The 23147-nt window shown below is 45.4% G+C and overlaps 1 protein-coding gene across 1 annotated transcript in view; it reads right to left on the bottom strand.

The window, feature by feature from the left end:
- TMEM132C (transmembrane protein 132C) overlaps nucleotides 1-23147 on the bottom strand; it is a 191477-nt gene that overhangs the window by 13441 nt on the left and 154889 nt on the right. The window contains exon 5 of the mRNA XM_048322621.1: nucleotides 14283-14426. Coding sequence (XP_048178578.1) covers nucleotides 14283-14426 — 144 coding nt within the window. The remainder of the gene's footprint in view (nucleotides 1-14282; nucleotides 14427-23147) is intronic.

Raw genomic sequence — 23147 nt, 5'->3', positions numbered from 1 at the left:
ATCCTGTGGCACATTAATCATACATTAAGTGGTGAGCAATGGGAGCTGTTACATTACTAAATGAGCTGGTATGTCTGCAGAAATTAACAGCAAACCCAGCAGATCCCAACTCCTGCTCTTGCTCCCATCCTGTCAGAATTCTATTTCATCACCCCTAACGAGCACGGGTAATGGTGGAAATGCATCTCCCCACCTGAACATAGATTTGTATTATCATCTGCTCCCTTTTATCCATTCCCAACACCATTTTATTCAAATGAAGATTATCAACTGGCAGTGCTGATGTCCCCAGACTAATCCAACAGATGGATGTCCTCTGTGACCACAGATGCAGGAGCTGAACTGCTCCCAGTTGGACACACACATCCCGTTTGGATCCTCTCTCGGGTTCAGGCACTGCTCATATTCTGGTAAAATATTTGATGATGAAATTGCAAAAAGAAACTTCAGAGAATGTAATACAAACATGTCTCTGCCTCATTCCCTCAGAGGGTTATGCTCTGACAGCTCTGGTCACTGAAGCACTACCACGTGCTGCAATACCTGACCCATCCCTCTCTTCAGGCTTCTCCCTCAGACCATCTGAGGCCGGTTTAAAAGCCTGAAGGGGGCAGAAATGTCTTCATTTTAGCACTATGAACGGCATGGCCTAATTTTCTATCTATTAACTTGAATGGCAATACAGGAACAGGTTTAGCTCACACCAGGCTGTTTCAGAATGACTGTTTGATTAAATCTGAAAGTACCGTGCAGCAGAGGTCACGAGGAACCCGATAATATGTATAATATCCTATAAAATAGCAGGCAGTTATTCAGAACACACCCCTAGATGGGTTGCTTTTTCTTTCTATGGTGTCTCTGCATCAGCTTCACCCTGGGAGAGGAATCATCCTGAAAATGTTTCTCATTAAACAACTCCAAGTGCAGGCAAGCAAGGGCTGCATGTCAGGAGGCCCAGCCCTGAGCTCCTGACCAGGGAGGTGTTTCTGCCCAGAGCAGTGAGCAGCCCCTGGGATGTCCCAGGGACACTCAGCCCCTGTATCTGAGCTGCTGATGTCCACCCTATGTCCGGAATATGTGACAAAGCAGCTTCAGATAAAGCTCTTGGCTCTTCAGCCTTATCTTCCTTTGAGCAGAAGTGTTTGGGAGGCTTGTCAGCAAAATCTAATTGAACTCTGCTTGGAGCAGCAGCCATTGCTGTCCTGAAGCTGGCTCCATCCCACCCATTTCTATGAAGTTCAACCCAAAGACAAAGTGAATGTTCTGGTTTAGTTGTGCAAGTTGCTTATTTATGCACCATGCAAACCACTTGCACGTGCTGATAAAAGATTTCTGACAACACACTCAGCTTCAGACTGGTCAGGTCTGCTCTAGATGTATGATTTTATACTGCCTAAAGCTCTGTGTTGTCAGTAACTGAACAAATCTAACTGTTGGGGAAAGAAGAAGAATAACAATAGTAGCAAAACTGCAATTCCAAAATGGTTCTGGGCTGAGATCCAATCTCCATCTGTATCTGGAAAGCTGCTATAAGCCTTTGTGGGTATGCCACAAACAAATGGCTAAACAAGTCCATCCAGCATCCTAAGGAGGTGGCTGAGCAGCCACCACAAAGCCTTTCAAACTGCTCTGGGTTGATATTTATTGCTGGACATGCATCAGCAACAGTGGCAGGTCTTTAGGAGCGGCATTGCGAAAAACATTATTCTCTTCCCCAAGAACAAGCACTGCTAATGTCCCTACACATGCTTTTCCTCTGCTCCTGTACTTCTGATAAGGAGGCAGCACACACAGAGGAAAGGAGCACAGCTCATGCTCTATTGCGTTCCTGTAATTCTGTATGCATTTTAACTCTTTTCAGGTACCCCTTCTGGAAGCATCATCCATTACTTCTGACAGAGAAGGGCAACACTTCCCAACTAGTGCTACACAGGAGAAGGCAGCTCTGCATCTAATCACCAGGTGGGTGTGCTCTCTGTGGGTTAATGATAATTCACCTCTCATGAAATGTTCAGGTAAAGCCATTCCCTATCTACAGCTTCTGTAAGCAACACACCTCAGCTAAGCTCAGCCACAGCAGGAGAAAATGAGAGCAAGTGGGTTTGCTTTCCTTGCCCATCCCTCACACAGTGTCACTTAAAAAATAAATATACAGGGTTTCTCAGAGAACAAATCCAGATCTGCTACAGTTTGCAACACCAGCAAGCTCCAGGCAGGGTCTGATTTTCTGAGCAGACACCTCTCACCAAAAAAAGGGTACAGGTTGTGTGGTGCCACAAGAGAGCCCCAGCCCAGACTAACCCAGGTGGAAGTAACACCCCAGACAACTTGGTACAGGAGTTACTCAGTGCAGGCTTGGCAAAACTGCTTTGATCTGTTCTCCTGTGGGGTAAAACAAGCTGGAAACACAGGGCTGGTAGGGATGACCAAAGGCAATGTCACATGGAATCATGGAGGAAGGATAGAAGGCAGATTAAAGAAAATGGGTCACATTAGAACTCAAAATCTCTTCTTTTTTTTAAATTAAAAAGATGTATTTGTTTAAGGGTTTTTGATAGATAAAAGTGCTTTTCTGTTTTCCTCCAGGCTTCTGCCAGGTCAGGGAACAGTGCATGGACAATCTCTCAGCTGTGGGTCCTGCCCACTCCAGGTCAAGGAGTTTCTAACAGAAGCTGGAGACTCTGTGAGCAGTGATGTGTCTCTCATCTCCTGCAGTATTTATGCTTTTACTATGAAAACATCTTCCCTCTGAAAGTGCTTTTCATCTCTGGCATCAGAAGAAGTGAGCAATGATGAAGGGAAAGCCTGCTTAGCCACCACCTTTAAGTGATTGGGTTTTTTCTTTTCTGCTTAGCAGATCAGCAAGAAGTTTTGCATTTTAAAGAGCTCTCTGATGCTATTTCAGCAGTTTCTTTCATTATTAAGCTGCATTCAGCTACTTCTCCCTTTTTTCTATTTTCCTAACTTCTTTCTCCAGATTAAAACTAAAATAAAGAAGCAGACAGCAAAAGACAGGGCTAAGCACAATTCCCCAGAGGCTTCCTCTCTGTCTTTTTCCTGGCATTACATTTTTGTGCCCCCTTGTAACAAAGGCCACTGCCTTTCCAGATGATTTGGACAGATTCTCTCTGCAACAAATCACATTTTATTGAGCTGACAGAGAAAACTGCAGCCTGGAAATCAAGAGAGAGTCACTCCTGAGCCGCTACCTGTGGCACTCTGGGGACTGAACCTCCCTCTCCACCTGGCCCTCAACAGATGGGCTGCAGTGGATTTTAAGGATATTCCTGGTACTGATGCCACTCAAATGCAGAATCTCTGGGTCTTCCTTCACTTCCTCCTTTCAGATTAAGGTTTTGATCCCACCATGACCCCTGTACTGCAGAACTGCAAGAAGGGAGCACGAGCTGCTCGGGGTCACCAGAAAGGATGAGCCAAGGACACCTCGGACACCACAGCCAGAAAGGGGCTGTTGGCACCTCTGCAGAATATTGGGTTTGCTGGGTTCAATTCCACTACAGGTTCCTGAGAAATCTTCCTTCAATTACTGGGGGAGGCAGGTAGTTTAAAAAAGACAAATTTCACGTCAAATACAAGCTAAGGCTGCCTTTCAAAAGATGGTGAACTCAGAGCACTGTCTGTTCTGGTTCGTGTCTGTTGTACACAGGGGTGGAAAGAATGACAACTGTAAGGCCTAAAAATAAATGAATGGTTGCCTCTGTGAGTCTACTGCAGTCCGAGCTTGTTTATTCTCCCGTGGTTTGCACCTCTGGAGATACCAGCCCAGTCTCTGAAGGGCAGTTCAGAAGGACAAAGAGAGAAGGTTTTAATACAGCAATCCTGTCAGGTTTATGGAGACTGAAAAACTGTGAGGCATCAGTCTGTTTTGTAGGTAGCAGTCTGTGTGGCCTTAGGAATGAGGAGACATGGTAACAGTGGGTGTCCTGCTTGCATTCATCAGGTTCAGAACCTTGTGTTTTTGTGTGTAAACCCATTTACGCAGTTCTGCTGTACTCATGTAAATGTTGCTAAAATATTCAAAGGTTATATAAATGTTTAAATATTTATGACAGCACTTCTGTGAGCAGAGAGCTTTTTCCAGTGTCTCTTAAAGGAATCTCAATTTCAGTGGAAAAAAAAATTACAGGATAATCAGTAAAGAATAGTGGTGTTCAGCACTTTTCATACATGAGACTCGACGTGTTTAGCTCAGTGTCATCACTCTGACACGCCAGGAAGGCACTTGGAGCTCATGGAGGTCAAGCTTTGGGAGCAGCCATTCATTCCATTACGGAACACAGAGCACCAGGATGACCTACTCACCACAGACTAACATGTAATTTATAGGAAATATTAGACTGCGATAATCATTCCACAAGCTTTTTGGATAATTCTTTAGAATTCTGTAATATTCATGTCCTTGCTATAGAATCTCTCCTAAGATTTCTTTTTAACAACATCCTCTGTAGAAAGGGAATTATCCTCTATTAAATTCTACAGGTTTTGAAAGAGAAACTCCATGTATCTCTCTAGCTTTGATTCCAATTAAACACTATGGTCTTATACACAAAGCAAATCCTCTGCAAAATGAACATTAGGCTTCATAAGAAGGATTTCAATGCCTGGCTGCATAATCCCGAATAATCAGTAACCTAGTGGAAAATGGAAGCTGTCTCAAGGCCCATAGTACTCATTTTTTCAAATTAAACTGTTTAAGTCTGATAGAAGTTAAAGCTTCAGACCTGAGCTCTTCAATGCTATTTACAGCTCTGTGACACTGCTAGGGCAGCCTTTAGAATGGAAACCTCCATTCCAGGAGCTGCTAATTGCTGCAGTGACCTGACTTGCCAGAGCCACCCCTGGCTCCCCTGATGCTGCTGAAACTCAGTGGCCCAGCAAGTGCAGCCAGGAGCTGCCTCCCAGCACAAAGGTAAACACAGCTCTGCAGACTGGGAAAAATGGCAAAACTGTCATCTTCCTACAGGAAAGGCTTGATTTCATCCCATTTTGTCCAAGAATAACCCCGAGAGTTCTTTTTGCCTATGACCCACCAAAGGAATGAATCTGTTTCTTGAAATAGTTGAGGAACAACGATTCCCATTCTGGGCCCAGGGAGCAAGGCAGAATTAACTTTATTAACTGACTCAAGCCTCGTGCTGCCTCCCTCAGAATGAATACCTGCAGCTCTCAGTGGGTAACAGGGCGTGTGTGCCAGTGGTGCTTCATGCTGGCAAACAGCTGCCACATCACACACGTGGGTTCCGTCCCCGTGGCCAGTCCTCAGGCAAGGTTCCCAGCAATCCACATGAACAACACAGGGATGGAGCCCCGAGCACTGAAGAGAAGAACTCTGTAAAATCAGGGACATGGTTTGGACGCAATTTGGGCTCTCTCTGCTGAGCAGGGTCTGCATTTTCAGTATCAGCAGCCAGATTAGCAAAACTAAGCGGAAACCCCCCAAAGCTAGAGAGCTTTTCTTAGGCAAAGGCTGTACATTACCTAATCTCATTACGAAGATTTCAGCAGCAGCTTTGCAGAGCAGCAGCAGTACATTTAACTCACTGAATATCATTCACTAGGACAGAACTGAGAGAGTACAAGGGGCACAAAATGCCAGCTGAGACTGGAGGGCATCTATTTGCTCCCAAACGACCAGCTTTTGAAGCTGAACTGTAGCTGTGCTGAACCACGGGAGCTCTCTGCAGCTCACATTATCACAGAACCCAAAATCTGTCTTGTTTTGTGCACTCTCCAGTCAAGCAATTTCTGGAAATGGGGACGAACAGAAAGCTTGGCTCCTGTCACTGGGGATATGCCAGCCTATATATGCAGCATGGCCCCACATATTTTGCCTGGCAAAGCAGGATCCCAGGGTGAAATGACTTTTAATTCCATCTACACAATCTGGGCAGTAGTTGTGCATTTGAGAACATCACAGGGCTCGTCATTTCCTAACTCTAACTCAGTGTGTATCACACAATACACAGATTCACAATGTGTAAATTACAACCAGGGGCAGAGAAGCAAAGTAGAAGCAAACCATCTTCCCCTCTGACTGCATTACTCAGACAGGCCTGGAGGAAACTGCTCCTCTTCCCATCACATCTGCAGCTGGAACAAGACTGGTGGTGTCTCTCCCATTTACTTTCCCAGTCTTGATCTTGCAGCTTTGGAGGTGATTTTGAAGCACTTTCTGTGGAACCTGAGGTACTGTTACTGCTACTCTGACTTTTCACTGGCTGTACTGGTTCTCCAGACCAACACCCCCAGCGCAGGCAGGGAGCTGGTGAAGGCACGAGAGAACAGGGAGGCAAGCCTGAGAGGATATGGTTTAAAGGTTTCTTCAGCTGCCCTTGGAATTTTTGCCTACTATGTGATGGCAAGGTATTTACAGCTTTTATTGCTGAATGTATCTCAGTCCATGCCAATTTTGAGCCTCAATTTCCACAGGGGCTGGCTGCTGGGGGAGTGGTGGTGACCATTAGTGACGGAGCATCTCCTGTGAAAGCTCCACCTATTGCTGTCCTACTTGCTCTGTTGGCATCTGGCAGAAGCGTGCGGTAAAGCCTCATTTTTATAAAGCTCCTCTGAAGTTTTGCTGCTCTGCTGATGTGTATTGATCCCAGTAAATCACAGGACTATTGAAAGTATAGAGGAGGGCAAGGAGGTGGACTTTCTATTTGCTATTCTGTTCAGAATATAACAGATTTGCCAGAAGAAAATCCTTCAAAGTCACAGGGGCTTCAGAGCAGCAAAACAATGGCATTTCCACGCTGTGACTTTCTTCCCTGTTTTTAAAGCTGTTCAGTTTCACACCAAGGACTCTGTTCACACAGCATCAGAAGGGGAAAGAGGAGCCACCAGAGAAACAGGCTGCTGGCTTTGGGCTCACAGAGAGACGCAGCTGCTGCTTTTGAGGGCTTTCAGGCTATTTTGGGGTGTGGTCAGCGGGAACTGCATTTGCAGCTGCCGAACATAAAACCACAAACCCTCATGGGCAGGAGGCTGGTGGTGGCCCTCGGGGTACGGGCACCACGCAGGGATGTGACAGAGACCCCACAGCTGCTCTGTGTCCCTGCAGCCCCGGGCAGAGCCCTTGCTCAGGGCCCCAGCAGCGTGGCTGGGCTGTGGCACACGGGCTGAGCTTGCACATCCTCACCTGGAGCCAACCAAGCCTGACCATGAGCACACAGGTACTTTATGAGGAATGGCCCCACTTTTACATTCCTTCCAGAAAGTCACCCAAGTGCTTCATTTCCTAAATGAGAGCACTGCTCCAGGTGTGGCTGTGTGGGGTGAAGTACCTGCAAGAGGCATCGCCCCTCCCTGAGCAGGAGCTGCTGGTTTGGATGGACCCTGAGCCCTGCAGGACTGACAGAAAACCACAGAGGAGAGCACTGAGTTGAAGTGACTGCACAGAATATGGCCTGTCTGTCATTAGACCACACTGGATTCCTGGGAACCCCACCTGGTGTGACTTTCCATTTCTCCCTTTGTTTTGCAGGGTTGAGTTAGCAACGAGACCTGTTTTCATGAGAAGTTTATCCACCTACTCGATATTCAGCAGGCTCAGCTCTACAGCACTTGCACCCACCTAACAAACTCCAGACAGAGTTTTATTTGACCTAAGTAAAAAATAAGCAATAAATTAATTGCATTATATGCACTGTAGGAGCTTTTCAATGGAAGCCAGTGTTCTTCCTCGATCCCAGCAGCTGACAGGAACCACCAGTTCTTTCCAGCCAGCCCCTCGTTTTTATTTTCCCCTATAACCTGCACTAAAAACGTAGTGGGAAGCCCTAAATCCTCTGAGGCTTGAAGTCTTTGCAATAAAGTCCCATGTGAAGAATATGAGTGTCTGCTGAGGTGCAGAACTGCAGTGCCAGGCTGGGCACTCCGTGGGCAGCAGGGGCTCAGAGGGATGAGGGGAAGCACAACGTGTCCATGACATGCCAGAGTTTCTAATAGAACAAAATCTCCTGGAACTTCCCCTTGGAATCCCCACCTGCATCCCACACCACTGCCTCCAGGTGCTGCTGGTAGGGCAGCTCAGGGAACAAACCCTTGGATCCCATGGGAAGCTCTGTTCTGAGCAGATTTAGCTTTCCTCTGACAGCCACTCATGAGAACCCTCATTTTTATACTTTGGCAATATCTGTTCTAAAGTTTCACTGAACCAAACCCAATTATCTCCAAGCCATGCTGGGGACACGAAGCACTGATTCTCTGTGACATCAGCTCTGTAATGCTCATGATGGAACACTTTAATTTCAATAATAAAGGACCAAACCCTGAACTAGCCCCATGGAGAGCAACACAGCAGATATTTATTTAGACCCTTCCTTAATGATCTTGAGAATCCCCACACTCATCAGCACTGCACTGCTCCAGGACTGCCCCTGCCCTCAGAGGACAAGGGATCCCCTTCCCCCAGCACACAACCACTGGTTCCAGTCAGAGCATCTTTCTACTTGGTCCCTACACAGTATGATGAAAGGAAATCCATAGATCTTCTTTTTGTTTCGACTTTTCTTTTCCTGGAATAGCCATGGCACTATGATGAAATATTAACGAGCCTGAGGCACTGTCCCCATACCATTAAAATTTCAGGGTCAGCTATAATGAGTGCAGGATTGAGGCTCAAGAGTTTGATTCTTTAAATGCTGCCTGTAGCTCAGCAACTCAATCCACTGGCAGAAAAATGCAGAACTCATCTTTTAATAAAGATACCCATGGATGCCACTGCCTAGTGGTTCCTTTGCCTATCAGAGTGCAAACAGTTCTTCTGTTTTTAGCTGTAAAACACACTGCAAGTTTTGCAAATACTGGAAAGCAAGGAAGAGCAGTGAAATTTGTTTGTAGCAAAATAAACAGCTGAAGAGGTTCAAGCATAGTTATTTGTGTAAGACTGGGTATATTAAGACAATAGCAAAGCATCATCCAAATAATGAAGTGCTGATGACTTCTCCTCAGCAAATTGGGTATTGTGATATGGTTCCAGATAGAAAACTTAGAAAATAAATGACTACAATTAGTACACAACTATTTATTTATCACTTGCAAAGACGGCCACCTGCCAGCTTCCTCCTTGGCAAACTGAAGTGCTCCTGCATCGTGCCTTACCCAGCATCGAGGCTGACCTTTAATCTGAGCAGACAACACAAATAGACAGCAGACACCTCAACAGGAGCTCGAGTCTCCTCAGTGATCATTAACTGCATTTCATAAACTGCTTCCACTACAAATGCCAAAATATCCAAAGTATTTATGAATCCTCCATGACTGTTTCGTACCAGCCTGTCCCCTGATGGCAGCAGTACCCACAGTAAAGTTATTCGTGTGTGTAAATTATGGCCAGATTGGGGCTCTAAACAAGATCAGTAACCTTGGCAGGTGTCTGTGACTGCCCCCACTATTGCTCTCAGAGTGTTGTTACCAGCAGCAGTTCCAGACTTTTCCAGCTATTAAGGCAGAGCCCAACCATGAAACCCTCTAGCCAGATTTTCAGCCCCCAACTCCTCTGTTGCTTTGATTTGGGATTTTGTTTGAAGCTGCTGCACCAAGACAGGGACAACTGTGACACTGTCCTGGATTTCAGCTCCCAGCAGAAATTCCTGACACTCCTGCAGTGGCCTTACCTGCTGTTAATGTCATCCTCTAGTCCTGATTCCCAAGGGCAGCAGAGCCCAGTGCTCACCAGCAGCCACTGAGGGACATCCTGAAGGCCAGATCTGTGTTTCTGCTCCCACTGACACCCCCAGCAGCTGCACGTGTGGCCCAGTGTAATCTGAACCCATGCTGTGATCTGAATACACCTCAAAGCTATTAATGCCCCTTAAAATGAGCAGAACCAATAAAGGAGGTCTGCAGAGTACAGTTCAAGGCCACCACACTGAGATTAGCCTCCAACTTTTAATTTACCAACTATAAACACCAGCACTACAATAAGAACACAGTAAGGTGTACAACATCCCCTCATATAGCATCAGGGTAAAAGTTGGTTCAGGAATGATGAAATACAAATCCGAAATGTTTACAGCAGCTGCTGAAATACACAGAGCACTGAAAATGCTTCAGTCCAGGTTGTTTTCATGGAAAACCCCAAACTTAAAGTTCATAAACACTATTGAAAGTGCTCGGACTGGAAATGTCACTGCAAGGCACTGCAAGGCTCCTGAACCCACTGAATTTTCACTTGAATTCCCAGCAGATGGAAAGGAGCCTATGCATGCAACTGCAATTACCATTAATGGATCCAGATATATGGATTCTATTGGTAAATTCCAGCTTAGAGAAATAAAATTTGGCTTTTGCTTCCTTTTTAGTGCCATAATAAATTTTGTGTCCACTTTTAAAAGGTTGGACCACTGTGTGAAGGTCTGGAGCACTCAAAGGCATTTAAAGTTCATGAAATCAGCTGTAAATTTGGAAGTAAAGACTGGGAACTATGAGACAGTAAAAAAAGTGGCAGTCAGCACATTCAGACAGGACACAAACTGTGCACTGAGCTGCCTTGGGACCATGATTATCACTGGGAAACTGTTACCTGCTATTTGATAGATCCAGACAGATCCTTATTTCAGATTTCCACGGGGTTCTGTTACTGAGAGCAGTGTAACTGCAGCCCAACTGAAGTAAAAATGAATACAAATAAGCTTTGAGCTGATGGCCAATTGCTGGGCAGAAGCATCACCTCTAAGCTCTTTACATGAACCGTACAAAGGGACGTTCATTCAGCAACTAAATATTACAGGCCAAGTGCTGACAGGCACTGAGCATCTTCAGCTTCTGGCCTCACTCTGTCAGGTTTGCCTGAATCCAAAGTTACCAGAAATTCCACACAATTAAAAGCAAACAAAAGTATCTGCCTGAACCTCTAGATAACAATACAAATAAGTATTAAATAGCTCTCAATAGCTCTCATCAATAACTCCTTTTTTGCTCCTAAATTTGTGGTTTAAAGTAATCTACATGGCTTTAAAAGAACTATAAACTCATGCACACAGCCCTCGTACCATGGGCTTTGCCCAAAAGACATAATTTATGATGATGGGATTTTATTTTTAAGCAGAAAGGTTACTCCCACCAAGGTCTCTACACCAGGATTTCACAGAGGAAGATGCTATTTCTAAAGAACTGAACATAAAAGCTTGATGGGGAATTTCAAAATGAATTAAGGATGAAAGGCCTCTGTGCTCATTTGAAGCTTTCTGAGTGCTTTTTAACATCTGAACCAATTGAAGATGTCAATTTGCCTTGAACCCCAAACCACTTCCCCATGTAAAGGAAGAAATTTCCTGGAAACAAGAACATTCTGGATGGAAAAAAGAAACCTTAAAAAGCCTTTTTTTCCTTTATGATGAGATGAGAAAACCTTTTTGTTCCAAGCATTTAATTGAGCTGTGTTTTTCAGCCAGCTGCATGTCTTACAGCAGTTAGCACTCATGTCACAGCCACATCCCTCCAGAGGCCCTGCATGTATTTCCAAATGCACAGGAGACAGCTCCCCTTGCCATCTGAGCAACTCCAAACCAGTTCTGAGGAGAAAGAAATGGCACCTGAGGAACGTCCCTAGCAGATTCCAACAAGTGCTGTGTGTTAACTTCCCGAGCTGTGTGTTAACTTCCTGAGCTGTGTGTTAACTTCCCGTGCTGTGTGTTAACCTCCCGAGCTGTGTGTTAACTTCCCGAGCTGTGTGTTAACTTCCCGAGCTGTGTGTTAACCTCCCGAGCTGTGTGTTAACTTCCCAAGCTGTGTGTTAACTTCCTGAGCTGTGTGTTAACTTCCTGAGCTGTGTGTTAACTTCCTGAGCTGTGTGTTAACTTCCCGTGCTGTGTGTTAACTTCCCGAGCTGTGTGTTAACTTCCCGAGCTGTGTGTTAACTTCCCGAGCTGTGTGTTAACTTCCCGAGCTGTGTGTTAACTTCCCGAGCTGTGTGTTAACTTCCCGTGCTGTGTGTTAACTTCCCGAGCTGTGTGTTAACTTCCCGTGCTGTGTGTTAACTTCCCGAGCTGTGTGTTAACTTCCCGAGCTGTGTGTTAACTTCCCGAGCTGTGTGTTAACTTCCTGAGCTGTGTGTTAACCTCCCGAGCTGTGTGTTAACTTCCCGTGCTGTGTGTTAACTTCCCGAGCTGTGTGTTAACTTCCCGTGCTGTGTGTTAACTTCCCGTGCTGTGTGTTAACTTCCCGAGCTGTGTGTTAACTTCCCGTGCTGTGTGTTAACTTCCCGAGCTGTGTGTTAACTTCCCGAGCTGTGTGTTAACTTCCCGAGCTGTGTGTTAACTTCCTGAGCTGTGTGTTAACTTCCCGAGCTGTGTGTTAACTTCCCGTGCTGTGTGTTAACTTCCCGTGCTGTGTGTTAACTTCCCGAGCTGTGTGTTAACTTCCCGAGCTGTGTGTTAACTTCCTGAGCTGTGTGTTAACTTCCCGTGCTGTGTGTTAACTTCCTGAGCTGTGTGTTAACTTCCTGAGCTGTGTGTTAACTTCCTGAGCTGTGTGTTAACTTCCCGTGCTGTGTGTTAACTTCCTGAGCTGTGTGTTAACTTCCCGAGCTATGTGTTAACCTCCCGAGCTGTGTGTTAACTTCCTGTGCTTGTTCCACTTCTGAGTGTCCCAGGCAAGGAGGCTCCTGGAAGCCCCTCCCGGACGCTCCGACGGTGCAAACGCCCTTCTAAGGAACCCTTCTGGTGCAGATAAATTATCACTGGAAAAAGCAAGAGAAGGGCACAGCAGGGCCCCAAGTGCTAATCAAAGGACACAGTGCTTCAGGAAAACATTCCTTCCAAACAGATTGCTGGAGAACTGCAACAGTCCAGGCTGTGCTACAACTACTGCAAGAACACGATCCTTTTTGTAAGGCTTGGGGATTTCATTGCTTCTTGATCGATATGCTCCAAAACCAGAAAACCTAGAAGCCATTTTTCCAGAAGGATTTTTATCTGAGAAATAATTGTGCTGTCATTTTCTATGCATCATCTGGTGATGCATCACATACCACATGTTTTTTCCCTGAGTCTTTCTCTGAGTGGAGGAACTTAATTTTGGTAATTTTCACTGTTGGAAAGAAGAAATCCCTATGGGGATGGCATTATTTCATGAAATTCCGTAAGCTGTTAAAGCAAGATGGAATCACAGTAGTAGTCCCTTTCTGGTTTTTTTTAATTGTTATTTGTGAATGCTGTCTTGTATTTTTTCTTACTCAGGGAAGTGGTGTCCAATAAGGTTACAATCAGGATGATCCTAAACTAAATTTCAGTTTTTACTTCTATTTGTAGTTACGTGACTGCCTTAGGAAAAACATTAACAGGAATTCTTAGAGATTAAAATCTCTGTAAAGCATCAAGCTGCACCAAAACTGAGATACTTGCGTTGGCTTTGGGGGATCCTCTGAAAACAGAAAGTTTTCTGTAAAAGTCTTCTACAATGGCTTCCTTAGCCCAAAATATGACTACTTTTCCCACCTACATGGCCAGCTGTTGGCTCCTGCAAGTTCCCAGGAGTTTACTGCTTTCCATGACCCCACAAATGGAGCTGACCATGACAGATGATGCTGTGGCATCACTACTTCTACACTACACATCCCTGAGAGAGGAAAGCACACTGAAGACCCCTATGGAGCGGCATCACAAAGCCCACTGTGTCATGTGCTGTAAAATCTCATCGTGGAATGAAACCCCTGCTCAGAAGAACCTACAGGCTAAAATCCCCCCTGCTCCAAACCCATGCCCCGTGAAAGTCCTGCATGGGAAGTGCCCTGGGATTCACACAGAGCACTGATTCCCTGCACAGCTGGGAATTCCCTTCGGGCCTGTGACTGCAGCAGGAAGAGCTGTGCTGCCCTCAGCCAGTGCCACTGAGAACAGCTCTCAGGGGACTGGGAGCTCGAGCAGGGTGACTTTGCCCTGCACTTGCTGGGGGATGCTCACCCAGCCCACTCTGCTGAGGCAGCTGTGGAGGTGAGAGGCACAGCTGGAAAGGTGATGGGGAGCAGCTGGAGGAGCAGTGCTAACAGCAGAGCTGCTCTCATAGTGAATGGAATCTGTGCACAGAGGACTCGAGGGGAAATTACTGAGGCACTTTAAAATTAGGACACGGATAGAAATTAAACTCGGTGTGGTGGCTGAACAGTTGCACCTCACTCTTCCTAAAAATCCCTCTCCTCATGCTTTTGCAACAGAAGCATGATTAATTTTCAGGAGCTGATTTAGTCTTTATTCCCAGGCTATTTTCCTTTTGAAAATAAAACATGAAAATTCAGAAGCCACTCCGTGGCATGAACTTAATTTAATGACGTCTTCCCCGGAGGATTTGCACTCCACAGCCTCGGAGATGTCTGTCACAGCACTGTTCTCCTCAATGGACACCACTTTGATGGGCACTGCCACTGTCCTCCCCGTCAGGATGGCCGTGTTCAGGATCTCCGTGTCCTGGACCCAAAACAAAGCACAGCACTGTTCAGGTGAGTTCTCAGCAGCCAAAGATCTCAGTTCATCTTCAACTAGGTGCAACCTGGTACAAGGTAGTGAAGCCCCAGGTGTATTTCCTCTGCTAAATAAACACAGTCAGTACTGAATGCTGGTAACCAGCACCATGAGTGCAGCTCAGTTCAGGTCAGGCACACACCACAGGTATCTTCTGCTTTCGAGATAGGTGGGGTTATTCCCAATATTCACCTTCCAAAATGTGACTTCCGAGTTTTTACTAACGTAGACTTGACTGGCAATGTTCAGACAAGGATAAAAGGGCCTCCAAAGTAAAAATGCTGCTCTCTGAGTCTAAGCCCATTGCAAAGACGGGGCCTCTCCATGAACTTTGTGTCTGGAACTGTTTCAAGATTATTTCATTTCCTCTGATATGGCCAGTGAAGCAATGTAAGGAATCCAGAAGGAGTTAGTGATGTTATTAACTGCAGGGAAAATAACAAGGAAATTTGAAGTCTGAACTGAGGTTGTGGCATATAAAAGCCTTTCAATGCACCATGGACCAGGCTAACACTTGGAACTCCTGAACTATTTCAGCATCACTGTATTCCCAAAATTCCCATGTAGGAGGGACTTCAAAGTTTTCTCCAACTTTCCAGCTTTCAATATAAAGTGAATAAAATATTCAGCAAATTCCTCAGCACTGAAGTCATGAGGACTGCAGCCACTGATGTCAACAGCAGCAAAATGGAGCACTGATACTGTTGATACTGTTTTCAATTCAAGTTTAGTGAGTCTGAAATTTAGGTCAGATTTTCTTTTCATCTGGCAACTTGTTATTTCTCAGGTTCTCCTGCAGCTCTCATAAGAAATCCCATCAAACTTGAAAGGAAACGCTAAAAAGGAATGTTGACTGTTCTAGAAAAGTAAGAACCCTAAATCATTCCTATTGCATACAGAAGAATAAACCCAACACATTAAATCAGAGCATTTTAAATTGGAAAATGCAAGGCCTCAGGAACTCCTGACTTTCAAAGTCAGAGGCCACCCCCAGCCAGCTCTATACACATTCTGCTGGGTACCAGCATTCAGTGAAGTGCTGCAGTGAATGGCTTTACAAGTTCACTTCTGTCATCCAAACTTGACCATTTCATTGCAAAAGTATTTATTCCCATGTACTGGCATTTTGGTAAGTCCAGAAACGGATGCAAAAGAGCAGATCTCAGATGTGTGGAAAAACCCTCAGTACCAAACCCCACTGCTCTCCTGTCTGCAAACTAAAGCACCTGAATAACACACAAGGGTTCACCAAACCCAAGCTAAACACATTTGCCATTTGGCTACTGCAAGTGTTGCGTGTCCTTTAAAATTATCTTTGCCTGAATTCCTTATTTTTGTGCCTCTGAGTTAGACACTGAGAACTAAGGACTCCAGGGCAAAGGAGCAGCAAGGGAGTTTGTGGAAATGCCAGGGAATCTTTTCAGGCCATCTCAGCTGTGCTTTGAAATTGTTTTACTCAGATCCATCTTTTCTTTAGTAATGGATATGCATTACTGATACAGAAATGTGACTTAAAGGGACAGGTTCAGAGGAAGAGAAATACCATAAAGATAAAGGAGTTTCAGACATAAAACACACTCTGTGGCCTGGGGATTTATCCATGTTTGCACTTCATGTTAATTTATGAAGTTCATGAGAAATCAGAAAGTCATATGCACATAAAACAAAGAAGAAACAAGCCTTGCACCACTGCCAAGAAGATGAACACAAAGACCTGCTTGTGCAGTGAGGTGAAACTTTGGTGCCACGAGCAGCAGAGTAAATCCATCATCCAGGTTTAACTCACAGTGAGCAGCCTGGGAGTCCCTGCAGCTGCCCTGGGCTCAGCTTTGCCTGTGCAGTGCTGAGCAATCAGTGCCTCCACGTGAAGCCAGAGATGAAGAAAGGCAGGATGGAAGCGGGAAGCCCAGCAGACAGGAGCAGGAGGCTCTGGGCAGCAGGAGCAGCCCGTGCTCCTGATTCCCCAGCCCTGAGGGGCACCAGGACAAGGTGCCAAAGCTTCTCCTGCCCTGGGAGATGCCCAGGCTGGAGCAGGGGCACCCTCAGCCCTGTGGCTGCAGCAAAGCTCTCAGCCCCACCAGAGCACAGGACTAAAATTCAGAACTGATTTGGGTGTAAGAAAAGGGGAAGGATTCAATTCAATGCAAGGTGTTTTTTTCTGCAGGAACAACGACTCTGATAAATAATGGACAGACAAGATTCAACAGGAAAAGCTGCTCTCAGAAAAGCATTTGGGGACTGCAGCACACCACAAACTGAATGTAAGCCAGCATTTGCACGCTGCTGTGGTTGAAAGCCAAACCTAGAAAGCCAAAGAACCTTGTGAACTGCACAAAGAGGAGTTTCACCTGCAAAGGTGAGGGGCTCCTCCCCAGCACTAGCACGGCCTCGAATAAAGGGCTCTGCTTCTGGGAATTATACTGCCAAGGAAAACCTCCTCAAACAGAAAGAAATAGAACAGGAAAAGGAGGATAAATCAACAGCTAGAAAGTAAGATCAATCAGGAATTACTGAAAAAAATGGGATTGTTTAGACTAGAAAAGATTATGGGATAAGATGTTTACTGTCTCCATATGCATAAAAGTCTTTAAAAATGATGAAGAATATAATGTTTTCCATGTTCAGGGACAAGGCCTGAAGTGATGGGCTTAAACTGCCACAAGGCAGATTTGTGTGACATTAAGGTAATCCTTATCATAAAAATAATGAGAGACAACTGATGGAACAGGTTCATCAATGCACTGAAGAAAATGGACAGTCCAGCCCAAGAGATCTTTGCAGAACAGGTTATACATCACTCAGAAATAACAGAGGTTCTTGGAGCCAGGTAGAAGAGGAGAGGGCACAGATGACTTCCTGTGCTTCCCTCCACCACTTGCTTTTTAGTAGCCTTTATCTTAAATTTCTTCCAGACTGAATGACCCCACACTAACCCACACCTCCTGTGTTCCAAACAACCCTGGCCTGCTTCCCCCACCACAAATAACATGATCCTTCTCCACTGGACAAAGAAAATGATCTCTGCTTCTATACCGGAGGCTCCTGACAGGCAACATCCCTGATATTCCTGCTTGCTGCACTACAGAGAGCAGAGCTGCTCCACCAACTGCTCAGGAATAATCTGTTTCTCCCTTTCCAGTAGGTCACTGCTGCTGTATCTGAATCCTAAGTGGCTGTGATTCAAAGACATCATTGCAAAGGTCCAAAACCCTTTCAAATTTCCCAAGAGCTTTCTGGAGGGAAGAAAGAAAATTTGGCTACTGGGACATGATGAACAATTAGGAACCCCAATCTCCTGCCCTTTGCTAATGGCTTCATTACAGGAAGGAGAGTGCATATGAATGAATTTATTTTGATTAATTACCTCAGAGATGCATCTGCCCCACGAACTGCAAAAGGTGTTGTTTGTCAGGACAAAGGGCTACTGAAATCCCTTCTCTGTAGCCCAATACGAACACCAGGAATTTCAAATTCATGATGAGCACAAAGGAGATGGAAGATACTGTCAGTATTATCTCATGGCTTCACAGGTGGTACCATTACAGCATTAGAGATCCTCAGCACTGGGAAGGGATTGGTACCCACCCAGCTCCAGCTCCGAGCAGAGATGGAAACCTTTTGCCTTCACCTTCACTGAAAGCAGCCGTAACTCACAGGTATTACACAGATTAGGAAATACTGATGTAGGAGCAATTAATATATTACACACTATACTAAAAGCAATTTTCAGCTCTGCCACTTCCCTCCCTCAGGCTCTAAGTGCCCTGTGATAGTTAAAACAAACCAGAAATAAAGACCAAGGAACAAAGCCTTGATTTTATTGTCTTTTTTGTTTAGAACTAAAATAGAACAACGTGTATCCTGTATCCCTGTATATGGAACAGCCTCATGGCACAAATGCTGCCTCCTCTGTGTTCCCTCTTTATTGCTGCAATAAAGCCAAAGGCAGTTCAGGGAGAATCGCTCACTGTCTGCACCACACACAAACTGACAGAAAACTCTGAACAGCACACGAGAGCATCCATGGCCCAAGACTCCCCAAGAGCTGAACTGAAACAAAAATAAAAGGAGCTCAGATAGACTCCCTGTGTCTGTCTGTCTGTGAGCACCCTGAACGTCAGCCACAGACACACGGCTCTGGCTCAGCACCCAAATTTGTTTCCCTGTGTTTTCCCACCTCCTGCACACCCCTGACTGTCCACTGATCAGCACAAGCAGCAATCCCACCTTCAAGGATATGCCAAGCAGCATCAGGAGGACAATTGTTCTCCAGCAGCACAGCAAATACAACAGCCAGCAGAGGTGGTGGTTTCTGTGTCCCATTTTTAAATGCAATATAGTGCCCTGATTGCAGGCTAATTTGGGAGTACACAAACAAGATTACTAAGAAACTTTCAGAGAGACTAAGAACTCATTTAAAATGAAGGCACTTTTTAAAAATCACAACGTCTTGGCCATTTCCACATTCTTTAATTTTTAAAATCCCCCAAGAACTAATCTACTTTCTGTGCAGGCAGCAACTAAAGTTTTAAAATCAAATTTATTTTGTGTGACGAAAACCCCTGAAAGCATCTGATGGCAGTGTTTGGACTTGTTCCCCAAGAAATTCAAAAATGAGCAAAGTAGAGTAAATTGAAAAAACAGAAAGAAGATGAACTGTAAGTAAGCATCGATATCCAGGTCAGAAAGAAGTTTCTGTGAGTGAATTGCAAACTCTGAAAAAGCCAGGATTGGCACTTCCAAAATGGAAATGGAGAGCCACAGAGATAATCCTCATGGAAACAAGGGAGACTGTCTTGGCAGCACAATGCCCAAATCCCAACAACATCTGACTCTGATATTGCAGAGGCAGAGTTGGCTTTCTTGTCTGAAGAACATCTACAAACTCCCAGTCAGGATGGCTCTTTCCAGGGCATCCCTTCAATGAATGCAACACATGAAGGAAATAATTACTATTTAAACATATTTAATTAACAAATAGTATAATTAAAGAACAATTTTTCTTCTAATGATTAGAGGCGAACTCTAGTGGTTAGGCTCAAGGAGGTATCAAAGGAGATATTAGAAAGCAAATAATTGAATTTTGTGTGTTAGAAATTACTTTAAACTTTACTGACAGAATTTGATGCAGAACCACCACCCTCGAGGAGCTCTCCAAGCTTTCCTCCTTGGAGCTGCTGTTACAACCCAGAGCACCATAAACCTCCACTGGTACTCAGCTCTTGCCTGTGTCAGGGCTCATTTGGATAAACTCCACGAGCAGCAGTATTGGCCTCAACATTTCCTTCCACAGCTGCCCTCACTGGGCTGCTTCAGAGCAAACTCTGCAGGACTGGTTTTCAGAAAAATCAGTTCTTTCTTAGAAAGGGAAAATGATACCCCTAAAGCAAAGGTGTTCCAGGCAGAGCTGAGCAGGCTGTGCTCACATTTGGTCATTCAGAGTTAGGTAACCCCACGGCTGACTCTGCAGCAATCTCACACTTTATTCCATCCCTTTTCAGCCAGGGAACTTGCACTGCTGGCAGCAGGAGCTCTGCACAAAGAGCAGGAATACAGAATACAAGCCTCAGTTGCCTGGATTTAGCTGAAGAGCAAACCTTATGTTCATCCAACCTCTCAACTGTAAGAAGGCAAGCATTCAGCCATGACTAATGCAGGGACTAATTCAACATTAAATTGTGGCAGAATGAGGAAGCAAAGTGACAGCTGTTTAATTAAACTCTAAATCCGATTAGATGGTGTTATCAAGAGAAATCCATGGGAGCCTGAGGTCATGAGAATGGTCCTGTTTGCAGGCTGAAAATTCAGTGAGTGGAGTCTCCCAGAATGATGGTAATCACAGCTCAGCATTCAGATTTGTCCCTCACACAACCACGCCACCTCACCAGTGGCAAACCTGTGGCATAGACCTGAAGAAGTGATACAGAAATGCCATTTCTGTTTTGAGAGGGAAAGACCATGTGGGAAAGAGGCAGTTGGGCACTGTCTGCCTGAAAAACAACCCAGCATTTGTCTCACAGAACAAGGACAGACCCAGCAAGTCCTGGCTGCTGACAGGGCTGCAGTCAGGGGAGACAAAGCCCTCAAAGGAGAGCTCCAGGAGCTGGGCTGTGCTTCCAGCTGGGGATAACCCATCACCCTGAGGAGCAGTGACACTCCCAGCAGCAGATTTGCAATAGAAGATGGAGATGTGGGAGATGTGAACGGCACATGCCAGCTGCAAACACCACAGCGAGGGCGCGGAGCTGTGCATCACGAGCTCCAGAGCATCCCAGGCAGAGCAGTCACAGAGCTGCACTGCACTGCAGGCACTTGTGATGCTGATTTGTGAGGCTGGGAACACAACGGGTGTGGATTCAAGTTATTAATCTGCTAAGATTACAGCTGATTAATGAAAGAACATTGTTAGGCAGCAGACTCTGTTTATCCACATAATCCTATGATTAACAGTAAATTATACTTTGTGCTTTCTGCCAACGGGGTCCTCTGACACTCCACATCCACAGGCAGTGTGTACAAGAAGGGAAAGAAGCTGACATTCTGCTTTTCAAATTCTCAGCACACCCTGCAGAAGAACAGCAGTGTTCCTGCAGACCAAGGAGTTCGGATGATTGAGGACCCCCCGAGGCAGAGTCACCCTCTGGCAGGAGTGGGGAAGAGCAAATTTTGTTGGTTGGATTTTGGGCTGCTCTTTCACTTGTCTCCAATACTATCAGCCCATCACATCTTAATCCTGCTCTGCTTCATTTATCACTTTATAATATGAGGGTTTTACTTCATGAGTGATATCAACTGCAGAAGAAACGGGGTAATGCTATTCAGGAGTGAAACCAAAAGGGGACAACCTGCTCACTTAACAGCACCCCTCAGCATCCAAACATGGATCCACATGGAATCCAGGCTACTCTGAGGTCCACGCTGCCAAGGAAAATGTTATCTAAGGAACAAATTAACTGTGGAGAAAAATTAGGCCGTTCAAAATCTACATAAGAAACAGACTTACTGAGTAAAAGTTGCCATTTCTGCAGTCTGCTTCTGACGAGGACAGGAGAACAAAGGAACTCAAAGTTTCTTTTGGATGCTAATTCCATTCGACAGCACTGTGAGGTATCTCCTCTGTTAAATCTTTGTTAAATGGCCAACAATACACACGGCACAGAAATTAAGGACAGCACCTGCCCCGAAGAACAAACAGCGCGCAAGTCAAACACAGCCCAAACATCTCCCGTGGAAAGACCCAAAGGTGGAGGCTGGCACTGTTCTGTCCCTGGCATGCACAACATCTGTTTGAAGACCCTGATCAACATGATGTCTGTGGGTCTCCAGGAGTCTTCAAGAGGATGGAGGGAGGAAATGTAGAGCCAAGGACACAGGAAAGGGATTCAGACTCATCTTCCTCACTTCCCAGAAAAGTGGCTCTGACAGTTACAGCCCATCAGAGCTCAGGCTGGGCTGGGGCCCCTCACCAACTCCTCCTGGGGCTGGACCACTGCCAGGAAAACAGAGGCAGCTTCCTGGGGCCAGAAGGAGAGAAAGCAAAGCAGGGATGGGAATCTTCTGGGCCCAGCACAATCTTCCCTGTAGCTTTTGTGAACAGTGTAATTTATGATGAAGATCTAAGTGTCTCTTCAAAATGGGAACTCGGTGTTCTGCAAAAATGCAATGCCCTTTTAATCAATGATCTTGTCTCTGTTTAGTCTCCATATTAAGATAAATCTTAATTACTGGCCCCCTACATTAGCAACAAACCGTTCCATTTTCTTCCCTGCTTGTACAGTTTTCAACTACCCTGCTAGTGGAATTTTTGAGTCCTGATAAATTACACTCTGCAGACAGAAAAGGGGGGATGTAGAATATATTAACAGACAGGGACGCAGAGAAATATCTTTGGATCCTTGGATGACTAATCCCCACTTTCCTTGCAGTGAATCCATCCTGTTAGCATTCAGACGTGCAAAAGGGAGCATCGCCAATGATTACTTTGATTTAGCAGAGGCAGACTGTGTTGCTAAATGTAATTCTATCATCTGCCAAAAGTGAGCATCCCTTCCAAAGTAAGAGGAGACTGGAGCACCTAATTGCTTTGTTCTGTTTGCAGTTAGCGACGTGAAACGCTGGCATTGCTCAGCTCTGTGCGGGCACGAAGGCCACACCGAGCCAAGGTCAGGCACAGAGCTCTGGACTCCACCCACATTATTACAACAGGAATTCAGCAATTTTCAATTAAAAAAGTAGAATCTTACCAGCATGAGCTTCCATTTGTAAAGGCCATAAGGGATGTTCTGGCCAGCAGGGAAACGAGCAGTGGGCACGCCCTGGGCTGTGATCAGGGCGGACATTCCAAAAGGGACAGGGACAAAGTCTGCTGTAAGCTGAGGGCTGCTGAATGCCCCTTCTGCAGAGCTTATGGGACAGACTTACACTGGCAGACAGGGCAGCTCTCTGCTGAGGGGGATAACCAGCCCTTCTCTTCACGTTCAGCTTTGAAACCAGTGGAATGAAGAACCCTTAACATCCAGCAGCTCCAGAGAGGCAGAACCACAGAACCACGACGCCTCTGACGCTCCTGTCACTTCTTCCACTTCTGAACAACTGAGAATCAAAATCCCATTTCTTTTAACAAATTGGTTTCAGAAGTAAATATTTACTTCACAGTATTTGTTATAC

This window comes from Corvus hawaiiensis, chromosome 18 (assembly GCF_020740725.1).
Source record: "Corvus hawaiiensis isolate bCorHaw1 chromosome 18, bCorHaw1.pri.cur, whole genome shotgun sequence".
In the NCBI taxonomy this organism is placed as follows: domain Eukaryota; kingdom Metazoa; phylum Chordata; class Aves; order Passeriformes; family Corvidae; genus Corvus; species Corvus hawaiiensis.
Note: the sequence above shows the minus strand (reverse complement) of the source record. Positions and strands in the feature narration are given on the sequence as shown.